Source organism: Acanthaster planci, linkage group LG04, assembly GCF_054643075.1.
Source record: "Acanthaster planci isolate LZ-2023a linkage group LG04, COTS_SCS, whole genome shotgun sequence".
Classification (NCBI taxonomy): domain Eukaryota; kingdom Metazoa; phylum Echinodermata; class Asteroidea; order Valvatida; family Acanthasteridae; genus Acanthaster; species Acanthaster planci.
Window position 1 is genome coordinate 886067 of NC_141780.1, and position 26692 is coordinate 912758.

The 26692-nt window shown below is 41.2% G+C and overlaps 3 protein-coding genes across 5 annotated transcripts; 1 reads left to right on the forward strand and 2 right to left on the reverse strand.

The window, feature by feature from the left end:
* Positions 1-12: 12 nt before the first annotated feature.
* LOC110982115 (C-C chemokine receptor type 5-like) lies at positions 13-13272 on the reverse strand. 3 transcript variants are annotated; one of them, XM_022240297.2, is made up of 4 exons: positions 11755-13272; positions 6314-6512; positions 5704-5790; positions 13-4124 (listed from the first exon to the last, which is right to left on the reverse strand). In XM_022240297.2, the coding sequence occupies exons 1-4, from the start codon at positions 12568-12570 to the stop codon at positions 3661-3663; spliced, it is 1566 nt and encodes a 521-aa protein (XP_022095989.2). In that variant the 5' UTR covers positions 12571-13272; the 3' UTR covers positions 13-3660. The 3 variants fall into 3 exon arrangements, with proteins under 3 accessions (XP_022095989.2, XP_022095990.2, XP_022095992.2); XM_022240298.2 differs by having other exon boundaries at positions 5728-5790; positions 11755-13264; XM_022240300.2 differs by lacking the exon at positions 5704-5790 and having other exon boundaries at positions 11755-13227.
* Positions 13273-20769: 7497 nt separating this feature from the next.
* On the forward strand, positions 20770-24137 carry LOC110982149 (uncharacterized). The gene has a single exon (XM_022240373.2). It carries the CDS (start codon positions 21140-21142, stop codon positions 22739-22741), a length of 1602 nt encoding a protein of 533 aa, XP_022096065.2. The 5' UTR covers positions 20770-21139; the 3' UTR covers positions 22742-24137.
* A 102-nt stretch (positions 24138-24239) lies between these two features.
* On the reverse strand, positions 24240-25872 carry LOC110982074 (asialoglycoprotein receptor 2-like). Its single transcript, XM_022240221.2, has 2 exons — positions 25541-25872; positions 24240-25386 (listed from the first exon to the last, which is right to left on the reverse strand). Exons 1-2 carry the CDS (start codon positions 25845-25847, stop codon positions 25166-25168), a joined length of 528 nt encoding a protein of 175 aa, XP_022095913.2. The 5' UTR covers positions 25848-25872; the 3' UTR covers positions 24240-25165.
* Between the last annotated feature and the right edge of the window lie 820 nt (positions 25873-26692).

A 26692-nucleotide genomic window follows, 5' to 3' on the forward strand; every position in this document is an offset into this window, starting at 1 on the left:
AAAAAGGAAACATTCATTTACTTTTGTTTTAATATGCTCACTGAAATTCTAGCAATTTCCTTTCAACAAACGAGACAGATTTTTCTAATAACAGAAGAAATGAGGTACACAATATTAATGGTAATTACCAACTGTAACGGAACACAAAGTCTACATGTACATGTGTGGCTAACTGTACAATCTCGGACAGATAGGCTTATGAGCGAAGGCTTTGATCCTCAGGGTAGGCCTAAAGGCTAAGGCCCAGGCTTTGACCCTCAAGCTTTAAGGCTGAGGCAAGGGTCCTAAAATCAAGCCTTAAAGCACCGTTAAGGCTAAGGCTTAACATCATGGCACTACATCTACCTCACTGCTTGTGATAGAATAAAAAATAACTATGGTAATATTTAACACGCCAGTCGTTGCTCAGCAGTTAAAAGCCTGCCTTTGGGATCAATTCCTTTTCAGAATGAGACACAGTTTGCAAATAGATTTCACGGTGATCTGCTAGGACAATAAATTATCAAAGAAGGAATTGTTGATTTTCAATGTAAACATTTGACAAACCTACAAACAATACTTAATTCACTGGAAGTCTTGAAAGAGAGACAATACGAACAGTTCACAGTGTTCTCAACTGTACAATACAAAGTCCGTAGGGAAACAGAGTATAGCTTCGAAGCACCCCGTAATAAGCAGGAGCACTTTTTTGTTGCTAATCCTACTCGTTAGGATAGCAGGCAAAATTGCGCGCGGTCAGAATCTCTTGCTGCAAAAAAGTTGTCCCATATAATTCAGAGCAGAAAGAAAAAACAAACTTGGTTGCGTAAACTTAACACTGAGTCAAGTAGATTTTCCCCCATTTCAGTTCCAAAGCCTGGGATATGATTGTGACTGCTTGTCGTTGGTAATGGAAACGACAAGCGGTAATCAATGTCACTCAGAGTCCACCAACAGGTGGAAGTAAACACGTCCACGGGATGACACCATGCCAGAACACGTGCCAAAAGCTTATCTGCTTGGCATATCAAGTTGCTAAAGATCCATCAAGTTTTATTTTTCAAACTATCTCCAAACTGACTCATCATCCTCTACCTTCAGGTTCAAGACCTACAAATCCTTTACCATGGAAACCATGGATCGTTTGCTGTCAAAATCTATCACGACCGACCGATTAATGCAATTAATTGAAGGAAGTAAGTTCTTTTTCAATTTGCGGACATGTACAAATTCCTCTAAAACTTAATAGGTCAATGCACGTACATGGAAGTTAGGCATTAATCCGTTATGGAAATGAAGTCTGAATTCTACTTCACACCGACCAAAATTTTAAGGTTCAGATTGGATGGGTGCATGGGCATATGGATTAGATGGTGGGGTGATGTGGTTGGTTGGGAGCACACGCTTATGAAAGTTAGGCATTGTATCCTTAATTCCCCTTTGTTTAGACCAGGTTTCGATGCATGACGGTTGTTCATCATGAAATGTCCGGAAAGAACGTGAAAAAGCTGATGATCTAATAGTCTTGACATACTTAACGTCTTCGTGTTTAGCTCAGTTGTCAGATTGAACCTGAAACATCTTTTTCCCGATGACAAGCTGACCTTGGTTAGTCATATGTGGCCTAAAATGTCAGATTTAATTACATGTATCCTGATTTAGAGAGTGTACTAAATCACGACAAAAAATAAGTTTTCTCTTTAATTACAATGTGTATCCAATTAAAAGACGGACGAAACACTGTTGGAGGTTCAAAACTGCACCAAAGAACCGCAGTTAACGCCCAATCTAAATATCTTCATGCACACTAAATGTTAAATCTCGGCAGCACACCAACAGCAACAGGTGTGCTGGAAACAGTACTAGAAATTCGACTGTGCATTTTGGGATCTCTTCATGTTGAGAAACTCCCTGTCCGTCCTCTTCTATACCAGTTATACACGTACAATGAAAATATGGGCTAGTAAAAGGTCCCATAAATTGTTAAGGAAAATAATGCTCAAAAACAGACACTTATTCGGAAGAATTTTAAAAGGATTTTTTTCTGTCAGTCAGAGCCACTATTCCATTTTTCATTTTAATGATAAAACCCAAGCTTGGATGAATGTGACAAAGTAACAAATTTCAAACCATGATCATGTAAACATGTGAGCAACAATGGCATCTCAAAGTCGTCCAAAGTGACAAAAATATAGACACATTAGGAACACATCAACTCTGGCTTTTGCTCAGGGTGTTGTATAGACGGATGTGTTTAAGTTCTTACATACACAAAGAGCTCGGCAAATACAACTTTGTCTGTGACCTTTTGGAAATGGTAGAAAAGTTCGATTTTAGGGGGCTGGAGATTTAAGTGGATGATTAACAATTACAGTTCAAACTGGTAAAATTTTCCATTTCATCTCTCTGGTTAAAGTAATCACGTTTCTTTGAGTTGATTGAATTGTTACTTATTTGTAAATGAAAAATAAGACATGTACATATAATGAGCAAGACAATAAAAGCACCCGCACTTGTCAAACTAACTTTTTGTTCAAAACCTTTAAAAAAGAATGCTCATATAAATAAAAATCAGATGCTAACACGGGACTGAATAAACTCTGGTTAAAATTGGTCCTAAACATATCTCACAGCAATGACACAATGGAAAGAAATGTAGATCAACCGAAGTTAAAATAATTACAAATTTTTAAGTAAAAATTCTCAATAAATAAATTTTTGTCAGAGATGTCTTTTAAACTAATCTCATAAAAATAAGGTCCACAGATAGTATAAACGTTTGCAACATCCTTTAATAAGTATCTTAAGTTTTTCCGTTTTCCAACTAAACAGTAATGACCCCTCGTATAATGATGACTTCCCAAATCCTTTTCAGTAGGATTTTATTATTTTTCCTTTAATGTACGCCCAAAGAACGGGCAGATTGACACGATCGCATGGTTACATCAGAGGTATTATTATCTTTTAAGCTCGCAAAATTAAAATTATGGTGTACGCTGTAGGTTCTGCGAAGCTTAGTCCAATGGCAGCATTTTGATATCACTTTGCTCGGAATTCTGGTATACAAACCCACACTGAAATTGTGGTGTGTGCAATGACACGCTGAGGTTCCTCACCCTACCCTTTACACCTTAACAAAACTTTGATTAGGAGATATGCGTTGGGTTTATATCCCAACGTTCTGAGGTTAACTGATCCATGTTTAAATTCTTCCATCTTTTCTGTCATTTCCCGAGCAGTTTTATATCGTGAGAAACTATCGTCAGAGATGCTACACAAAACCAATGCATTACCACACGTTTTTATCAGTATCAAACCACAAGCTCGTGGATAGGCATTAGAAAAAAAAAGGCAACGATATTGAAATCAAGTGAATCAGAAAGTTAAATCTCTGACGATTATCTTTATGGAAATAAAGTCACTGCTACTTGAACAAAGCAAATTACTCCTTATTTTGTTTCTGGGTATATTTGGAATCCACGTTTAAGCATCCTACAAAACCATAACACTCGGCAGATGTAACTCAACATGAAATTACCACAGGGAGTAAATTCGACAACGTAGCCTTTTTACAAAGAATGCATCCATTTCATCCGACCTTTTCGAGCAGAATTTCACTTCACGTTTTAAGGGTGTGACAGCGAAGGAGTTATAGCTAACGTGGTCATGTACAAAACATTGTCAAAGCCAGGTTGACTCAGTACCGGCATCATTGTATGCTGGCGTGGTTTCCAGCTCCAGGGATGTCACCGTCTCCATGCCAACTATCCTACCATTAGAGTGACTCTTCGATTTGGTAACCTTACAGTTCAACCTTTCTTCCAGATTCTCTCGGTTGCTTATTGTAAAAATCCCCACATTACTAGTCCTTGAGTCCTCATTTGCTCCTATGAGATCCTCTTGGGAATTCAGAGTGAAGCCAGTGTTGTCGAAGTCACAGTTACGGAGATTGCTTACGGAGAGTTCATCCATGCTATGTGCAGGTGTAATGTCGATGTCCTGCGGTGTGTTGCCATTTATTCCAAACTCACTGAGGCTTACTTCCTGCGTTGTGTCCTCAGGTTGACCTCGTTTTCCGTGTGAATGTGTCTTCCTTGCGTATCGACGTTGCAGGTAAGACCTCCGAAGGTAGTAAATTTTTCGCTCTAATATAGAATGGTAAAAAAGACTTATGATTTAAATGAATTTGCATCTCGACTCTCAGTGGCGAGAATTAGAACGTCAAGTGCGTCTTACTGAGACTCCTCCAGGGACGATATCTAATCCTTTGAAGCCAGCAGGAATTCATGTGCAAACAGCTTCAACAAATTTAATTTTTACACATGACGTCAGGTCACGTGATAGATTTCCTCGGAAACAAAATAAGAAATTCCGTTTGCTGAATGTGAAATGCATGTATTACGTCAGTGACAGTTTGCAACCAAAAGAACAGGTGGGTATAGGACAGGTAGCATGTAGTTGCTGAAAGAATGCATGACAATGAAACATGACGATGTAGTTTACAAAGGCTCATATACCTTACAAAAGATATTTCTTCTGTCAGGTCACTGGTCTATGATTATCTGATCTAACGACAAAAGGGAAAATTCATTCCCGAAGTATTCGTGACCAACCGTCCTGGGAAAATATTGCGGTAAAATTAACGTATGAAGCATTGGTTGTCTTTCAGTGTTCAAGGTTTATGCTCCATCAGCGTCGCCCAAACTGCATTTTTTAAAATACTGTCTATCATATCGTCAAATGAATGAGCACATTTCAGGCATATGTTCGCGAATACTTTCCTAGAAAGCTTCTGAACTGGAAAAGAAACGGGAATAAAAGTATTTGTGTTGACAAACTCAACTGTAAAATGGTTCAATGCATGTTGCCAAATGCAAACAAAAGTTAATGCATTCAAATATAGACCAGCAACATCAGAGATCTTTTCTCCTTTAAACCGCTGGAATTATGAGGGTAAAATACAGCCTTTAAACATGATTCTGTGAGAGCGTTGACAAGTTACCGTATTATGTTTAGAATCACGACAGTGAATTGGTTTTCAAAACGCTTTCAATATATTTAAAAATAAAAAACATAGAAGGTTCAAAGTTGAGAAATGATGCCGAAGACTGCGCAATTCTAACCAAAAAAAAAGAAGAAAAGAAAAGAAAAGAAAAAAAAGCATTACTAAGACAGAGCTTCGCAGAGGAAAACGGCTTGGGTGAAAAGGGGAAATAAAGGAAAAGTATATATATATAATCACAAGTTCGTGCAGGTGCGACAAGCAATGGTCGTAGTTATAAGGTGCTGCACGGTGGTAGCTCTGGATAGTATGGGCCCGGCTGTGTTGGATCGAACTGGGTGCACACTATGTTGTGGGGTGAACTGGGTTGCCCTGCATTTGGTTTAACTAGGTTGCATTGGGTTTATGGGGTTGGGTTGGTTGCTGTTTGTCGGGTTGATATAAGTTTGGTTGTGCGAATGGTTAGGCTAGGCTGGGATGGGCTTGGTTGGTGGAGCAGGTCAGGGCTAACATGGACTGGACCAAGCTCTTTGTTAAAATTAACAGTGCATTAATATCAACTGATCAACAACCGTGCAACTAGAGGGGGCAAGTACTCATACTAAATCAAGAGCTAAATGAATGCAACAGCAGCAAGATGTCCACAGAAACACGATCAAATGTTAACAGAACTGAACTACATCGAGATTAAAGCAAGTCACATTCCAATAAATGGTCCATACCATGGACCGATTGAGAGTTTATACCGGGGCTGTTTTTGACTCGTTTGGCTGATCCTCTTCCTATGGAATGTTCACTACCTGTCCAAACTGAACAAAATGGAACAGATGGGTCAACATGTAAGGAGAGAGAGAATTGTAGTACAGGTATATATACGTAGTAACTTCCAGGGCTCGATTTTCTATTCTTGCATGTTCACCACGCAAGAGGGAGTTCTTCCATGCATGGAGTCAGAGCCGGGTAGAGAAACACAAGTCAGCATATCGACTTAAGCTCCAAACTTGATCACTAAAGCTGGCAAGTTTAAGTATTATCCTAATCAAGAGGATACTAATCGTATAACAAACAATACAGGGTTTGTTTGAGCGTCACAATTATCTCTGCACGCGCGACGGTCATGTTGATATTAAAACAACTACAGACAGATCTAGGATATAATTCAGAGACTTGGAAAACTCGCCTCCGATAAGTCAGTCCCTTTGATATTATTTGAAAACAACACAAAATAAAATGGTCTGAGTTGAACGATTTCTTGTATCTTTAATAAATAGTTGAAGGATTTTTGGAAGTCAAAAAATGATGATGTAGACGGAAGCATTCTAGTTCGCTCACCTTTTGGCTTCTTGATCTTCCCACAGAGGGCGTAGTAGAGCAACTTCCTGATGAAATAAACGTAAGCTTTGCGGTAGGTTCGGTTGAACAGACCGTATACCACCGGGTTCAGAAGAGTGTTGGCAAACAAAACACGAATGGCGAGGTCCTCAGCGAATTCACTGTAGAATAGGTTGTACTGGTGAAGGATTATGAACACCTGGCGAAAACCAAAAATCGAATATATTCATACAGAATGGCTGGTGAAATGGCAGGATTGCATCAATGCAACTACATGGTAATAATGCTCTGCGCGCGCTTTGCGCTTTGAACCTTTGCTATGTACACGTTCAAACGTGAATAAGTGCGTGTGTGTAAAGCATGAGGATTCGTGCGATTTCTTTAAAATATTTTGCTTTATGAAAAACGTGTATTTTGAGTTCATTTATGTTTCGAAGTCAACATACAAATTTAAAGAACGACGATATATTATCAATTAAGCATTTCCTGTTCTTTGATGGAGCTACATATTTAGCAGCCGTCAAACAAGAACCTTTCAACGATTTGTTTGAATTGAATTCAGACTATAATCCTGTTACCTCAGGTTTGTTCTTCCAATGAATTCTTCATTGGAATTGACGGATCCATTAATATACCTTTTCGCTAAAAGCCTTTTAATTTAGCAAAGTACAGATGAAACCAAATGCAGCAAACATTAATACTCCTTTTCAACATAAGATTTATCCGTCATTTGATCGGGAAAGAATTATCCTATTCTGTCATTAAACTTCCAGTATGGGGGCGGGGCCACGAGAGAATCTCTGAAGGAACTGATTACCATGGTTACGAGAAGAAAACGAGGATGGGTTTAATTCCAGATGTCTTTTGAGGCGAAGTAAAAAAAATCAACTTTTAGCGTTCCCGCCCTCTTCCTTTTTGGAGGCCGCCTGGCTTTATTTTGTATACATGCAAACCGAAATATGAAATGAAAAAATCAAACATGTTCAGTCAATAAACCAACCCATCAGAAACTTAGGCACTTGTGAGAATGAAATCTGCAGTGCATGTCACTTTAAACATCGTGAAACGTCGACCGGGTTACGTTTTCCACGGACGTCTTCATCTAGCCCACGCGCTAATGGAAGCGAGTAGGTTGTCAAAGTCTTGTGAATTAGCACTAGAGACCTTTATAAAAATTTATAAACCACTTTGAATATAAATATTTAATTCTCATGTCCAACATATTGCTTACGTTTTGTGCCTTTGAACAGCATAAGCCTTGATGAATGTTGAAAATTTAAAAAGAAAGAAGGCCGTGTCGAAAGTGAAATAAAAAAAGGAAAACAGCCCCGCCTTCTCTTTGTTTTTTGAAATCAAGATCCTATGTTTATTCTTCACTTGGCCTAACTTGTCATTTATCATACCATCCATGCAACATTTTACAAAGAGGTCAAGTAATGGAGGGTAGGAAACTATCCCCTTGTGTTCCTTGTCAATGTTTGTCAACGGGAGCTTGGCTAATGAGACAAGTTCAGAAAATGCTTTTCTGGTCGACATGATGAATTACTCGACAGCTAGAAAGCATTTATTTGCGACATAAAGGATAAGTCCAATGTACTCCCATTCATATAAAAAAAGCTCTATTCAAAATTTGACCTGCACTTTCCTTTGAGATTCATCATTTTTACCGTCATCATTTAGGTTTGGTTTGCTTTCGTTCACTCAATAAGCTGACCTGAACGATGATTTGAACAATAAAGGTTGAAGCCCGGGCTTTTTAAGACAATTCTATGTCAACGCATTTTAGACGCAGTTGGAATGTATTAACTCGTGCTCAAGGTTAACAAAGGGATGAAAACTAGGCCTAATATTGAGGGTTTTGAACCTCACTCCTATATCCTGCAAAACCGATTCAAAGGTTGAATACAAAACCAGTATGATAGTTATCGAATCATCAAATGTCAGAGAAAAAGAATTTTTGTTCACAGCAGAGGCGTTTTGGAGAATTAAAGAAGGTTTATCGACAAAAAATTTCTTGTGAATCGGGACATTATAGGGATAATGTATATCTTGCCGGCAGGGGCAGCTACATGTAATTCAGAAAATATCAAGCCACACCATAGTGTCTTCGTAAACTCAATGGCTTTGTTTCCCATTTTAAGTGGAGTAATATAAACATTAATTACACAATGTTTTATCTCTATCAATAAAAAGCCCTCCGGGGGTTAATAATATAAATTTATTTTTTCATAATACATGTAGAAGGGGGCAGGGAGCAAAGCTTTATTTTAGCCAAACTTACCCGAACTAAGAAAAGTTCAGCGGAGTGATTTCCGGCCGAACAAAAGCCTTGAGTGAATTCCGTTAACCAATCTTAGTTCCCCATCCAGCATATCGGGGGATTCAATTAATTCATATCAATTAACTAATTATATCGACGCTTGGCTGATTGAGGGTTTGATGTAGAAGTACGGTTAGAGATGTTAATGGCATTTATACAGCGCCGTATTACGTCAATGGACTCGCCATCATTCAGTGGACTATTGTGTGGACGTCGCGACAAGGGGGGGGGGCAAAAGCAAAACAGAAAAAAAATGACATGAAAGGGAATGAAAATTAAAAATTCCCCATTTGCTTAGAAAAGCCATCTAAAAACAGACATCAAGTGCGTGTCCTGTGCTTGCACAAATGCATTAAATATAGAGTCCCTAAGGAGACTTGGAAACAGCGGTTAATCCCGAAGGGTGGAGGTATATATCCCACCACTTACTGACCAGGGAAGGCTATTGAATTATCCCCCTCCACTTTCTCGTGGTAAGAAAAAGTTGAGGTTGATTGTGAAGAATTTGTAGGTCTTGTCATCAACCAAAATGTGTTCAAAATCACCATAAATGGAGACCAATAATTTAAAAAGCCATAAATACGCTGTTTTAATGTAGGGTTTGGCAGGAATATAAAGCACTGATGTACATCGGCATCATGAACATCGCCCCCCCCCCGTGCGATATGATGTCAGCTCCCCCTCCCACCGCTTTCAAACTACCATGGTCGGGTAAATCACCCCCAAACACCACCCCCAGCTCCCAGCACAAATTTACGTCACTGCCTAACATTAGAGACCATGCTGTAAATTGTCGAGATGAATTTCTAAAATCACAGACACAATGTCGCCTGTCTAAATGTCGCCACTCGCCGGACCCTTATGTCAACAATCTCGAAGAGAATCGATATTGCTCCATGTTTGTTCCGTCTGTCACTGTCATTAATAGAACACTTACATGCAACCAGGTTTCATAATTCGCCCAATCAAATCTTTGTATCAATAATTGCCCCATATCAACAAATGCGACACCCTTTACATTCTACACAGGGGTACGGATATTACTTGTGGGGTTCCATGTAAGGCCTGTACACATTATTATAGTCGTAGTTAGCCTTGGACCTCAATTTCATAGCACCAAAATCAAACCGATGACTATCATGTGGTAAATTACATGTATATTATACATGTGCAATGTATTAAAAATAATATATTTCAATGTATTAAAGATATGCGAAATTGATAGACTTTTTAATTAAGGTTCCACGTCATCCTTTAATCATGCCATCTTTTAATTACACTGTTCACCGGCATGTATGTCTTAATGGTATCATTAGTGCGCCCATTCTCGATAGGAAACTTTCTACGTCGCAACTTTCATGCAGTGTGCAGCGCCTATTTTTTGTAATATAATCCATACAAGGCACAGGTGGCCAGAATTTCTTCTCGTTAATATGTTAATGTAGTAGTCGTGAAATACAGTTATAACCCCCTGTACAGAAAGAGTACCGTACCAGTACCTCCGACTCGTGACAACTGTTCAGATGCGAGTTCCTTTATGGACGGAGGGGGGGAAGGGGTATTTCCCCCTCCCCCAAGGAACCAACCTGTTTTGAAAAGCCACAAAATGTGCCTTTGACGCTTAGAAAGGCCGTAAAATGTTCTATAAATAAATCCAATTTCTGCCCACCCAGAACACAAGAAGAAAACAATCCCAACCGAAAATATGGTTCTGAATCCGCCCTTGTTTCCTTCTCATGAAAAAGACGCTGGCACGTGTTATGCAATTCCGATCTTGACTTTAATCCTGCAGTCATTTGGAATGTTGTCTTTGATTTCAAAATGAGACACATTTGCGCGGCTTGGCCAAAGTTATTTGAAAACATCATGCCTTCAAACCTACGTGCTCATATATTAGAAACCAATCATCGAGAATATTAACCCATTTCTTTGAGCAACATTCCTTTTTCTGACATGTTACCCCTCAAGTAACGGAGTGACTTTCCACACGTTCTTTTGACAGCATCAGCCTAGTGCTTTGTCAGTTTGCAAAATCACGTATACACATTATGGCAATTACTGTCTCACTTGGCTGATTTTGCACAATACATGTAAATGAAAAGAACAGAAAGGGTGCATATCAGCCTTCCTCCTCCCACGGTGCTTTGGACCATGAAATGCAAACTCACCTTATCGAAATTGGCAATAAAACCTAAAATAGCATGGTGAACATCTAAAAGTTTATGGAACCAGGAGGCCGCAATCTTGTTTGCCTGCGACCGATCACGAAAAGAAAGATATTTCAGTCTTCACTCTTCGGGAAAAATTTCCCCTTACTGCAAGAATCTGACTGTGAAATCGCCATTCTTATAATAGATGTGAGAGCCTCCTGAGTTACTCCGTATATTTGATGACACTTCTTGTGAAGCGTTGGTAAGAATGTATTTTTGAGTTGTCGGAGTCCGCTGTGTTGAAATTAATCATGTTTGTGGACGCTCACAGCTCGACCGAAAATGCATGAGTCATTAGTTTTCATAAAAACCCTTCGTGATAGGCATTATTGCAAGAATGCATTGAAAATATATAATGGGAAACTGACCTAGCTGCTTGATAGCCTTATGAGAATTTCATTCTTTTCTTCAATGAAAATGACTCGAAACTAAACCCATTCGATACAGAGTTAGCACAATTCCCCAAAAGTTTTCCATGAATGTATTTCAGAACATGAAGTTCTCCGATACCGGGAAGTGTTATACGAAAGACAGAGTTTACAAAGTGAATAAATTGGCGCAAATACTTTGGTGAGAGAAGGAATGAAACGACTTCTGAAAAGGCTGATGTTACTGCATCTTTTTCAACTTTCCAGCCCAGGTCATTGCATACCAGGTCAGTGCGTCGTATATGTATTCACGTGGTGGTTGACAGAAAGCTTCAAATTACAGTCGGAGCTTTATGTAACTAATAGTTGGAAAACCTTACCCACTGGCTCATAACAGGGTGAGATTCAACAGTTGAGATCTACCACCAAAGCTATTCCCCATGTCGTGAGCCCTGGTTTTCTGCGTATACTCTTATTTCAAGCTCTACATGTCCTTGATAGTGATGCTGAGTGCGTCAAGTGCTATCCTCGACACAGACTTACCAAATAAGGCATCCAGAACAGCATGAACACGACAGACAAGGTCTCAATAACCTTAGCGACTCGTCTCTCTCGCTGGTATTGCGCCGCTGAGAGAACTCGAAGCTTCATCCGTTGGCCCTTCTTACTGTGTCTTATCAAAGAGCAGACAATTCCTGTGTTACACACGTTGAAGAGGATAACACCAACGATGAAAGTCATTCCGTAAAAGGCCAAGATATAGCTGTAGTACTCGTTACCTTTTCCCCAAGTGTTCATGCAAAGATACCAATTTGGCAGGAGGCTGATTTCGTCGGAAAACCAGATGATAGTGACAGAGGTGCCGGCAAAACTGAAGACAGTCAAACACGCCAATGCAATCTTCATTTGCCGGGGCGTGACCTTAGCTCGATAGTAGAAAGGTTTGACTAAAGCAAGATACCGGTCCACAGTTAGCAAAATGATGATAAAGAAGGAGGTTTTGAGACAGGACCATGCCATGAAGTACTGGTAAGAACAGATGGGAGATCCACCTGTCCACTGACCCCTGGCTAGAGAGATTACGGACGGAGTATGTGTGGATATCACACAGAGTAAGTCGATGGCAGCCAAGCACCCCGTCAGCATGTCTGGAATGCTTTTACGGTAACTCAGTATTCGTTGAGTAACTAACACCGAAAGGATGTTCCCGGTGATAGCCACTGGGCCAAGGATAGCGTAATACACGGTGTTGAGAACCACGAAGTACGGGGCGATATCGATTTTGTACGGATCCACGGTCGAGTTGTCTCCGTCAAGGGACACCAGATACGCTTCCTCTGTCGCCGAAAAACTCTCCATTGTCAAAGTTCATCGAATAAACATGGAGAATAGGTCTAACCCTACCCCGTGTGGCCTTTGGTCTAAACCTTCCACTAACCGGTTACTGGACCCCTTTACCTGTAGGAGTTAATCCCGTGTAACTTGGTTTTGTTGAGAAGTTTAAGGTCAAACTCGCGTTGTTCAGGTGGTTTCCATGTGATGGTCAGCGTCAAATGCGTACCTACAGGCCGTGAGCTGCTCCAATTGTTGGTAATCATGGGTAAAGAGACACATTGTTTCCTAATTCCATAGTCTCCACCAGGGTTTTCAACTGCAAGACATTAATCCTGCACATAAGAATACTTCTAGTTTGTTGGGGGACAGTGTACGTTACTCCTGGAGACCATCATAGTATTTTTTGTCCAGCGACTGACTCACTCACACATGTGTTCCTTCCTCCATGCTCACAGGCACGAATGGCTTTCATCTGTGGTAGTCTACAGAACTACACAGTCAGCAACGTGTTGTCCTAACTCAAACAAGTAGCGGGCCAACCTGACAAACCCAGAATAAACAGTCCCCAATGGCGCACTGCCACCGTTCTGCCAAGCATACAAATGGCATATGTGGCGTCTGCTCTCCAACGGGTCACTATTGTGAATAGTTTATGAAAGGCATGACGTCATGTTTTGGGACACTCAAATCATAATAGAGTTTTTGTGCCTACACGCTTCATCGGTCAAGCTATTCAGCTCTTTCACGGATCTGGGCTGCGCCGACTGGGACTCCCCGTACATTTCATGAATTTGTTGCTTTTCAGAATTTTTCAATCAATTTTGTTATGCGGGTTTACATGTGTTCACTATGTCAACGAGGTCAAGTTGGTTTGATGCTTTGCCCGTAGCTATCCGCTAGTCTTGCTGCAGTCGTCTCACACGAAACGATATCACAGAGTGATTCTTTTGCCTTTTAGCGTGGAGATGTCTTTCGGCGATAACTGGGCTGTATTTGAACTATATGCACTTGACTCTATGAGAAGTAGCTGCTGCTACTGTCTTAGACTCGCGTGTAATTTCAAGCCGTAGCCACGTCAATTCGGACATTGCTATACAGCAATCTTCGGTCGGTACGGCGAGTGTTGGACTTGATGAATCCACAAGACGTGTAGCCAGCTCATGGTTCAGCATTCGGAATTTGTGGGGGAGATTTCAGAATTTCCACACAGTTTGGTTGATCATGGAGGATTGTTTTATTCCTCCATGGCAGCGGCGTATCCAGCTTTTGGTGTCGGGGGAAATCCAAAAGCGAATGCGTCTTCGGGCTCATTCAATATGATATGTGGAGAAAATGCCTTTATTTGCTGGTGTTGTTTTCTTTGGGATTCGGTGCTAATATTTAATAAATAAATGTACCCAATACATTTTTCCTACTCTTCTGTTCTTTGTAAAAAGAAAAAAAAAGAAAAACCACAAAAATTTCCGGGGCAGGGGGAACCCCCCCCGCTGGATACGACACTGCTCCATGGGTTGATCGTCAGCACATTCCCTTTTTCATCTCTACATAAGTCATGTACATGTATGTCTTTCGTGATTTCACTGCAGAGACAGTTTTGACCACTAAAATTCCATGAAGCCCTTTATTTACGAGTGAAAATGATGTTGTATCCACTATATTATACTGGACCGAAAAACAGTGTCAATTTCCCCAGTCCAATTCCGTCCATTCCTCGGAAACATTTACAGAGCTCAGCAACTGACTAATCATTTGAGGCCGTGCAAATCATGACCCAGTAGATCTATCTGGTAACAATGACTATATCGTCGTCTAACCTTTCATAAATAATTGAGCCTACTGGCGTTCAATGTCATTTTGTTCCATATCATACGGCAATATGACCCTCCCACCCCATGGTTTCCCTCTGGTAGTCTGTTGGTAAGAGCCGAAATAAAAGCAGATCAAAATATTTCGCAAACTGTTTTGATTTATAAGGTAATACGCTTAAAGCATTAATCTACTTTTACGAAAGATTCTAATATTTTATTCAACCTTTGCTGACAACAATTGCGTTTTGTCTAATCAACGGAACATGGAACCCATTGACTACAGGTAGGTAAATCTTCGCAACGTTCGTACGGGCAGTGAAAACAAACTTGCGTGAACAAGGAGACCTAGGTACGATATCGCTGGACGTGAAAGGTCGTCGATAAAGTTCGTATTTTTACCCATCTCCAGGTGACTTTTCCTGAATTTTAGTCGAGGAAGACAAAAGTAAATTCGAACATTAGTGCTTCATGGGGTGGTTTCAGTTAGGAATCATTCCTCCGTAAATTATCGAACGTGATTGGACAGACCGCGCGACGGCTATGGAATCTCGCTGCGTGACCTTTTACTTTCAGGCTCTGTGGGCCAAAACGATGAAACCAAAATGTGAACGGTCAACCCTGCTGTGGATTCCCGCTTGTCTTAGCTGTCTGTTACAGGAGAGGGCGCCATTGTATCCACCAGCAGTGGGCGGGCCCAATTAACCGTGCAATACTAACAAAGCCTGAACACCCCATTCACCGATGGTCTGTCATTTAGAAAGCGAATTAGGCCAGATCCAAATATGTGTCTATGTAGAGCTAGGTCAAACATTTGTTCTAAATCCGTTATCAGTTCCACCAGCATGCAAACTTAAAGTGCATAATGTATTCGTCCAGGAACATAATTGCATCAGGGCGTTGAGTCCAATGGCTGTTTCGTTAATGATGTTACATACTTTTTCTATGTTGGAAACTGAGACAACCTTGTCTTGATTTGTGCGAATACTAATAACACGAATATTTTGGACATCTATTCAATCATCGAGCCGATTGAGACTACAAATTCTTCATAGCCAGACTGCTAGTAAGAAAAACTAGACAGTGGTTCCTTGCTTGGAATGGTTGTTGGCAAGTTCGTAAAATTCCTGAAAATCCACCCCTTTGTCTCACCTGTGGGGGGGGGGGTGATCCAATAGCTCACCCCTCGTAAAAAGTGTATGTGTGTGTGTCGGTGGGGGGCGTACCTCATCCCCTTACGCCCTCGCCCACTCCTCATAACTTGGAAATCATCATGTTAATTGGAAACGAACCGAGACAGATTTTATAGAATTTAAGTTTAGTGGCTGATGTCAAATGTAACGCATACCTGTAGTTTACTTTGCTAGGCGAAAATGATGCAGTGAAAGCCTTCTCATCTGCCGACCTCCCTGATTTGTAAAGCGCCCTCTCTCTCTCTTCAGAAATGCGATTGGGGTGTTGCCGAGGCATATAACACATTTTACAGCCCGTTCTGTTTCATGGTAAAAACGAGTCTAATGTCAATATCATCCCACTTTCAACTCCTGTTTCTGAAGGGCCCCGTCAATTTTGAGCCCCCCCCCAAAAAAGTTACAAATACTTACTTAATATACTCCTTTAATGATTATGCAGGCAGTCTCCCAGAACTTGATCGATCTAAAATATCCTTGGGAAACCGTTTTTTTTCATACACACCTTGCAACGATTATGATTGTGTGAGACTCGCCATTGGCGTAAATGACAAATTCATGCTGGTCTAAGTACAGTTTCAAACATATCAAATTTTTCATTAATTCCGGGGTGGTTGAACTTTGTGAGTCACGGGTATAATACATATTTGAAATATTCTGTGAGGTGCAAAGGAAATTAATACTTTTGCGTAGGGCGTGGACTGAAGCGTTGCACCTATCTCCCGAAAAAAAGTGGAAGTGCGAAGAACAAAACAGAGAAGATCAAAGGAAATCGACCTTCTCTTCCATTAGTGTGCCAACTGCTGAACGCATCGAAAAAAACTACCCCCCCTCCCCGAAAAAGTCTTAGTGACGCCCATACATGGAGGTCAGGTGGAACAGTCCTACCCTCAGCACCCAAACTAGTCAATAGTACAAAGAGTTCGTAAAAATCCACCGTTTGAAGCACCAGTACTTAAGTTATCACGACTTACAGTGCATGTCTTTATTCACACAGCAGGTAAGTTTGCGCCCTGTCATATCTGAACGTGATTAAATTTCCTTCTTTTTTTTCTTCCCAATGAGGAATATAAGGTACAAGAACAAAGCATTAATAAAATGCTTCACATTCCATGAACTCAACAACTTTGTGTTAATATCCTGTTTTCAGGATTGCCAATTATTCATCTCCCACTGGTTGCTAGCTATTTTTAAAAAAACAACCGGATATTTCGGGGTTACTCCTGCCCGTCTAAAGGGCTAGAGTCTCGGTCGTAGAGTTGCGATCGTTGCCTGTGACATTCATGATTGACCTGGAGTGTGAGACATTCCTTAGCCAGTCCTGGAGTGTAAGCCGTAATTGGATGAAAATGGCATGACATCATCACTGTTCATCACAGCAGATCGGTTTAACTCGTCATGGAGCTAGACCTGTGTTGCCGTCCTCGCAAAAGGAGAAGAAACTTCCAACCTCTTCCCAGAATTTTTCCTCTCTAAAAAGAGGTAGATGTATGGTTGTGGCTTGAATGAAAATCAGGACACGGGGACTTTAACGATTACCTGTCACTAATATATTGTTTGTTCTGGTTGATTGAGGGTTGAGGTGTTTTTTTAGGGCAGACCGTAAACAAGAACATGCGCAAATGATCGTGCGTCATACGTGAACTTTTCAGGGCTTGGCATGGCACACTCAGTGCGGTAACACAGATCGATTGATGTTACATGTAGCATGCGCGTGGGTCAACCAAAATCTGTAATATAGCAGACATTTAAAACTTTAAGTGAGGTAGATGCTCCGATTGTGGATAAACACATCCCTTACAAACAAGCGTCATATCCAGACTTATTACCTTTCCAACTCATTCCACCATTAAGGCATGATAGTGTGCACTGTGTGGGGCTATGATTTAAAAGGCTATCATTCTTGCAGTACGTTAATCGCGAAACTATTTGAGGAATTTGTCTATATTCAGATACCCGGCTAAAAACAAGTTTTCCTCTAGCTACAGTAAGCAGGATTCTAATGTTGACGGTGAAACTAATCAGGTTTACTATTTATACTTATATTTAAGGGTACAGCGTGGATTTATCTCACGTGGATCTCATATCATCTATTTGGGGTTTGAACCGGGGACATTGCGACTTATGCATTAGAACAATTCTTAAAATGTATTTCAACTTCAAGTGTACATAGAAATCATCCTTCCAAAACAATTCTGTGCAAACTGAATTTTTAGCATAAAAAGTAAACCTGAGACCGAGAAAGGTGCAAGATAGAATACACGAAAATTGTATTTCATTTCTGTGTTTCTTCGGCAAAACTTTACACAACAAGTGTTGAATGTTTAATTAGCAATTTTTAATAGTTTTCTCTGTAAATCCAATCCTTACTTCGGAATAAACTAAATCAACAACGAAAACCACATCCTCAAATCAGAAATAATCCTTATTGTAATTTAAGGCATTGGGCCAAAATCTGCTGGTCTGAAACTTTCAGAGGTAACCTTATGTTCTTCACTTTCCTCCTCTATGGCAAATGTTCGCAACTAATGAAACGGGCTGGCTTTTAAAAGTCATGCAGTAAAATGACTGACCGCCCATAGCACTTCGAACCTTTACAAAAATTTTGGCCTCACCTCTAAGGATAATATTTTGTATGCCTATATTTTATCTATTGGCGTTTAAACCTTCACGACTTATACAAATCTACATGTAGTTCTAATTCAACCACACGCAGACTGACAGTACCACCCGTAAACTCGTTGCCTCTGGCTGTTATCTGTCAACATCAACTTGTCCGTTACAGTCAGTCAAATTGCCAATTTTGCGATGAAAAACAAACAACGACGAAATATCATCCCACCATACTGCGTCTCGGGCTGCTAGACGTAGAGGGGGGACCCGCTATTTACACAAATCGACTGCAAGGAAATTGATAATGAAATTAATTATTAATGAAGAATTAACATGACCGTTGCGCTTGCCTCCTCCCCTAAGAATTCGAAAATATATACAAAAGGAAAAAAGGGGGAAGTGAAAGAAATAAAAAAGCAAAAAGAAAAACAAAGACATGAAAGGGGATGAAAATTACTACTCTGCTTAATAAAAACATAAATTTACCCCCTCTAGCCACTGATATTATTGTGTATCATTTATTAGCTGATGAGTGCCTTTCCTCCATGAAAATTTTCCCCACGAAAAAAGTGGCGTGCCCTGGCAGAAAAAATCCTGGCGACGCCTGTAAGTACCAGTATATAGCATTTTATTGAATAGTAAGTCGGCAGATGTTTTTCTCTCCAAAGTACAACCTAAAACTTCTGATACCACATGTGCTTCTGGAGCGCAATAATGTCCTTTAAGCGGCTAAAAGAATCAATCTCGATCCGCGTCCTTCCAAGAAATCGTCTCTAATTGTTGACAGGATACAGGATATGATGAGGTTAATTAATCAAGATGTCCCCCCTCTCGTGATACATCATCATGTAGACAGTGGTTCTCAACCATGCATGCAATATTCTTCCGACCATTGAAAGGATTATTTCATACGCAGGTGTCCCAACCCCCACATTTCTTATTTCATTTCTTATATGGGAAAAAATGGGGGGGGGGCATTTCTCATAATGCCCCCCTGGGACACGTTGCCCTTTCTCAAGAAATGAGAGCGTCGACACTTGAGTCTAAGAAACGGTACCAGCATCTTCCTTGGGGTAGGATTCTGTCATGACTAAAAAAAGGGAAAATAGCCCAACATTTTAGAAAAATAACATACTACCCCCTTCCCGAAGGTAAACCTTGAAACGCAATATAGGAATTCCCCGTCGTATTTCTTGGAATGGTTGCTGACGTAGAATCGATCAACCCTGGAGTTATTTTTGATACATTGCCCGTTTCCCCTTCAATTAACATCCGTCCTGAATCTTGAAACAGACAGCAGTGATTCCCATCCTGTGGTGAAAGCTTCAAGTTTTTTTTCTGAGAATTTCCAAATGAGAGAGTACGATGGTAAAGGTAGCCACGGGGGACAGAAAACTGCATAAAATGAAAGAAAGAAAACAGCGATTTCAGGACGAACTGAGGGTATAGATCTTTCAAATTCAGGAAACTTCTGTGCAGAAACTACATTACGGGAAAAGGACGGAGTGCAGACTTCTGGTCAAACCTCGAATTCCACTGTAAAAGTACACTGGGGTTTATCACACCATCGGCTCTTTCGATCCGTACGGATTGGCACGGGCCTTTTCATTGAGTAAATTGAACTTTCCTATCAGGGAAACATTTCGAACAAACAGTAGCAGCCCCCCCCCCGGAGGGGCAAGGCGCCTGAAACGAAGACACAGTTTACACCTACATTTCAGAATCTACGAGCTCTGATGTGGTTGGTCGTAAAGCCCAGTCCCTTGTGGCGCAACGGATGAAGGCTGCTTGAGCATCCTGAGCTAATTTTTTGGGGGGTGGGGGGGATTGAATCCCAGTCTGAGCCCCCCCCCACGAAATATCCTGGGTACACCGCTACAAACGTGTAGCACTGAAGTGATTAAGAAATTGATACTGGCAGATCTATTGGGCAGAGGGATAACGGGGGCCATTGCCCTCCCAAAGAGAGCATTTTTGGGTTTGGTAAGAGAGAAAACGATTTTTGGACTGAACTCTTTAAATTTATGAATTCAATATGAATGTTTTGAACTAAGTGTCACACCGTGCACATGACATAATCCCCTTCACCCTCAAGAAGTCATAAAAACCTGTTTTCAGATTCCAGTGGTAATGAAGGGGGGGGGGTACAAACCCAAATAATGGATACATTGATCTACATCTATTCCTTAAGACTGAGGCTATTTTCGTTCTGTCGCCGTTCTATCAAAACCATGGACCGTTGGAGGGTTCATGCACACCCATATTTCTGTCACCAGAGCTGCCATTTGTTAATCTTTAAAGTTTATTTATGAAGATTAATGAACCGCAATCTTCGTGTGACACCCACATGGGCTGAGTTCTGTCCCTCCCGAATGATACCCAGAAAGAAAGCCGAGGTGACCTCCAAGTTTCCTTTATTTACGATTTTTCACCCGACGTGTGCAATATAGGACGCATCAATCACGCTAGACGTACCCTCCACGAATTTGAAAAGTGTGTGCGGTATATCCGATGAGGCGCAACTATGAGTACGTTCGAGTAGCTTCCGGGGGTTGCTCGGGTTCAACCTCACTCTGGCTTCTTTGACACATAATACACATTGCTTCCCCGGTCAGGGTTGCCCAGTGGAATCTATTTGAACGCACCGATTGTATCGAATTGCATACTCGGACAGTTGTGGTTTGCTGAAGATGTCACATGGCAATCTCTCAGCCAATCGGTGATGAAAGGACTGTGCAGTGATTTCAACTCTGTCTACGTGCGCTGCTGTGTCGTATAAAACCACTGGTCCAATCAGATTTCCTTGAACGAACGGATTTGGCGAGAACTTGCAGGAAAAAATAACTCAGTGAGTCAGAAATGTCACAGTGAGTGCACGGACTGTGGACACCATTGACACTGTGCTCACGTGTTTACAACTCCGCTTGACAAGCTGGTTGTTTGCATCTCCGTATCAACAATCCTGGAGCTTGTATCTGCATCAACATGGCTCATTGGAAGTTACAAGTCCTTCTCCTCTCGATCATAATCACTTTGCTTTTTGCAGTATCAGTTGCAGCAGCATCCAATAAGGTGAAATTGGACGAAATCAATTCCAAAACCAAAGACAAATCTTCATCAGTAATGCATTCCCAACTGCAACAGTTAATGAGGAAGCAATCGTTATTTATTTGGGATGATGACCGAGGCCTGTTGAAATTGGTGCCACCACATGCCATTGGGCATTTAGATATTACCGACATTCCATCACTTCAACGGAGATCAAGTAACACTCTGAGAATCACTCGGAGTGCCAAAAAGAGGAAACAGGGGAGAAAACGCCAGAGGAGGAAACGGAACCGGCACAGACTGGGCAGCGAGAACCAGCGAGTCACTGAGGAGACGACTCCGGTGAATGGACGTGTGGAGTCCCAAGCAGAAACGATGCAACCTGTTTCTCCTATTGCGCACAAGACGCAGCACGTGCATAGGAAAATGTCACCCTCACAACCGACCCAAGTGAGGCGGGACAGTGATCATCAAAGGTTGGTCCCTCAACCTCTCGACGAGTACCAGGGGCAGTCACCGAAAATGACAGCAATAGGGACGGTGACATTCTCGCCCAATACAGCAGATTTCACTCCATCCACAGTGACAGTTCCAACCATCTCCCCAGGTGTAAACAGAGACAAGAGTGGTATGAGAAATGATCAGACTCGGACAGCAGAAGTTTCTAATGTTCAACTTGCAGATAGCACTGATCAGCGTTTTATCAATCACGTTATCCGACGCAAACCTCCCTACAACAACGTGGTTCGTTTATCTCTTGGTTGCACAGGTACACTTATTAGTCCAATACACGTATTAACGGCAGCTCACTGCTTACATGACGGAGTAACTTTCCGGCTAAACGCCTACAGGTCGCAAGTTGAAGTTCCGTCCTCGCACGGATTTAGCTTACATCGGATTAGCATGATCCGTGTTCCCACGGGCTGGATTAAGTCGGCTAGACCGCGCCGTGTCAACAGTGATGCATTTCGGGCTATTCACGACTACGCAATCGTCACCATGTTGACGGAAATTACAGGCGAGCGGCAGTTCCCGCGCTTTGGCGTCCGTGGCAACAGCGTCATCTCCAATCCGAAATTCACTGGTTTCCCGTCGGACAGGCAAAGCCAGATGTGGGAGACGAGTTGCCCATTGGATGGAAATTCTGACGTAGTCCTAGGAGGCAACCTCTTATTGGCTGATTGCCGAGCGTCTCCCGGGAATTCAGGCTCTGCAGTGTTTGTAACTACTCTTGATACCGGTAACCCTGCGTCAACAGACCCTCGTCCTAACAACCGGCGTATTGCAGGACTGGTATCCAACTCAATGTTGGTGAACAGGCAGGGTCGATCCAAATTAAAAACTCGCGTGACGGTCATTAATATTATAACGAAGCGAAAAAGAAAAACAATATGTGCAATGATAGGCAGAGAGGATCATTACACAATTGGGGAGTCAAGGTACCATACAGTGGAGTCCTGTGCCGATATGATAGATAATGGTAGAAGCGACAGGAACCCCTTTGAAACTCTTCACGTGCATAGACTTTACAATCACTGAACCATCCCTATTGCCCGTAATAATTATGTGATCGATTGGCTTCAATACAAGTGTTTCTCTTGCCAAAGTTCATTGAACCGTCAAATCCGTTTTTCAGTCAGACTTTCTTCTTGACAACATCAGAGATCCAAAATAAGCCAAACTTAATTTTTTCAACGACCCTTGTTCGTTATTCTGTTGGGTATTTTCCCTTTTGCACATTTAGATGGAGTAAGTAACAAAACAGCCAGTAGTCCTCTACGTCACCCGTTGTCGATGAAATTTTAATAACGCGTAATAATTTGGCGCTTCAGCCCACGTTTTAAAAGAATGTTTCGAATCAACATAGGTTGTAGTTCATGCCAGGTCATTCTTTGTTCAAACGTGAGAGAAAAAATAGCATACCTCCCGGGGGTGGGGAGTTCCCCACACGCCTGCCACTAACCTACCCCCACTGGATACGTTAATGACAGCACGTAGCCAATTCGCAGAAGATCAAACTTATGGCATCACTTAAGGTAAAAAAAATGTTGGCTTTGATTTATGGAACGAAGTGTTTATTTGACTAGCCTCACAAGATGAAGATATCTGTCTACCACTGCGAGTAAATTTCGGAACCGCGACATAATTTCCCGTTATTTATGACCCATAAACATTGGTAAACGAAACTGGCCGAGTGCCGCGGTCCAATTCATCAGCTTACTCGCACACTTAACCTTGCATGTAAGAATATAGCCGATTCCCCAACAGAAAGGTGAGGTGCATTGCAGGAGCCTCTTTTTGACAGCCCAAATTTTTGTCCGAAGCTTAAATCAAATGAAGCCTGCAGAATTGTGTTTCTTGTAAAGTTAAAAACGGATTCCGAAGTATATTTAATGTAATAATCTCCCTTCCCAAATATTATGAAGTCCAGGTAGGAAAGGATGGAATGTTTTCGTCTCTGGGTTCTAACTTCAGATTGATGCAGAAATATCTAAGATTGTGGTACAGTGTAATTCTTAATTGCGTGATTGCACGGATAACACGGATAATATGCGTTAATATGAAACGGCATTTTACCCTAAAATGTGGCTCTGCGTCATCTCATAAATGTCTTGTATAATGACTTGAATATTTGACTTTTGATCAGCCTATCAAATCCATAAGTTCCAAGAAAGTTTTTGCCGATATCAAAACGTATGAATGTTGAGTGCTTTCCTTACAAACTTCAGACCATTATGGTGGCAAGTAGTTCAAGAGTTGAATGAATGAATTTTAGTACCGATCCCCTCTAAATTACATTTACATTGAATTCTTTGATTTGCTTTCCGAAACGATCAAGCCATAATTCTGTCATAACACTTATACATAAAGTGATATATATGTACATATAGAATTTAACACATTAAACCTAATTCCTGATATTATATAGAAATCACCTTCATTGTTAACATCTCATTTGTGCTTGTGTCTTGAATTATACAAATAGTTAAAGTGAATTTCAGTTCTTCTGGCTGCACAGTAACTTTTCTTTTGCCTTGTGGAGGACCAAACTCTAAGGATCACCTTTGGATGTCCCCGCAAGTGAGAAACCGTGTAACGTCAACATTTAAGGGGAAGCATGGCCTCAAAACTGAAGCGTACAGGGGTTTGTGGCTTAATGAGGAAAAATGGATAAAATATTGAAAATTTTTAAGGGTTTCTTCACATTTGAACAGAGCAATCGGCTGATGGCGTTTCCAAATTGAAAATTGTACCCAAAGTATCGCAAATAAATATACATTTCTACAATATGTAGACACAAGTTACAGACACACGATCAATACACCCACTAAAGGTTTCTGGAAGTGCAGCCATGAGCATTGTAGGACCTGTGCAGTTAAATCAAAGCCTTGTGTTGGGCTCGTCAACTGCGCGTAACGGAGACTGATTGGGCTGTTTTACCACCAAAGGCGTTTAAACGTGAGGTACTCTCTGAATTCCAAACTCTTTTGGATTTACACCAAGTGGCTGAAAGGAAAAAGAGAATGGGTGGGTGTAGTCTCATTTTTACTATACATGTACAAACTACCAGAAACAAGACTAAGAGGCACAATGTCGTCTTGCCAATAACTGCCTGCATGCGCAGATCAAATCACAATATTCACATCCCCAATTCTGTGCTATGAAAGCATTTTGTAGCTCGCGGATTGGAAGGTTAGTAAAAGGTATGATGGAAATTACGAACTTATCCGATTCTCAGATAGTCTTAGAGTTGTCCAGTGAAGTTAAGTACTGGTATTATTTTTATTGCAGGATTCCAAGGTGGCCACTTTGAGTCATTATTACCTTTTGTATTGAGTATTATGTCCTAACCAAGGCCTTGCAAAGCTGGGCAATATAAAATGAGTTTTTAGCTCTCATACAGGGTTTGATTCCTGTAAATGGTTGTCGCAAGATACAATGTGCATTATCGACAATCTGTGCTTACTTATCGGGGGCGGAAGTGCAGCCATGATGAATGCTGGTTGCATGGCTACATATTGCGAGGAGTTTCATCTCACATGGCAGGTCATTCCATGTTCCGAACACAGAGTATACCTCAGCACAGTTCTCATTTCCTCCGTAGTTATCAGGTTGTAGGTAGTTTCTAACTTCCCAATTCCTGTACTCCACTTCGTCAACGCCGTCGAGACACACCCACGTGCCTTTAAAAAAAAAAACAAGTGACGTGGATTTGGACATCAACCGAACAGTTACTTATGAAAAGTGACGAGGGTTTTGTTTATTTTTTGCCGAATTTGTGCATGTCTATGTACATGTATATCACTTTTAGATAATAAAGTAGTAATTTCAACAAACCTTCTTTCCGAAGGTCATTGCAATTGACCCAGAAGTCTGATTGCGTTAGGAGCAGGAGGAAACCAGTCTCCTCGTCAGACTGTGGTACGACCAAGACACCTCCCATCTGGACGCACTCATCTTTGGCTTCGAACCATGTCAGTTCCTCCATGACGGCTTGGTAGCATTTACCACCCCACTGGATCCAAGGAGGAGAAGGACACGCCCTTCGACGACCACTGGCGACCTTACACATCTCGTTACCACCAATGCATCCAGCAATCACATGAAAGCTCATCAAGCTAAAGATGAAAAATTTGGGATACATTTTCTAACCTGACTTGTGTCTCGTGATTAGATGTTTAAAGTAGAGTTCCGGCAAAATGTTTTTAAAGCGTAAGGCATAATAACGTCAGAGACCCTTTGTGTATCACAAGATATAGTCAATGATAATTTACCTTGTAACCGCTAACGTTAAGACCATTTAACTTACTTCCATTCCTTCTGTATAGTTGCCAAGGAGACACCAGTACACGAATGGATCCACTTAGTAGAGAACTCCTTTATCAGAGACAAATTTCATGCACGCGCGTCCTACAAGTAAAAATCAATCAAATTTCCAACCCGTACCACATCAAACCTCTCATTGTGAAATTATCACGTCCTTGAAAATAATAATGCAATTGAAGATTATAATCGGTTGCTTTATTTATCCAGTTCGCACATCTACAGAGCTCCTCTTCCCCCCCACATCACAAATCCTGAATTATCTTGAAAGATGCTTCAGAATACGTTGATCAAAAATCTTTTTTTAAAGGGAGCGGTGGTACCTGTATCCACCAACTTCACGGGTGCGTGTCATACCATCGTCATCATGTACTACCGATTATAGCCATACACCTGCTGCTCCTAGAGCTTTCCCTGCTCCTCTGGCAAAGACGGATCCAGAACCAAATTTTTTGTTGGGGGGTCAAACTGTTTTATGCGGGGGGGGGCAAAACTTGGACCATTTTTTTAATGTAACCTTTTAAGGCCTTTCTGAGGAGGAGGCTACTTTGGGGACTTTTTACGCGCTTTTTGAAGGAAGGAAAATGAACTAGACCGAAAGCCTATTTACTGTTCTAAAATAAATGTGGCCTTTTATTTATTTTGGGGAGGGGTGGCCCCCATTGG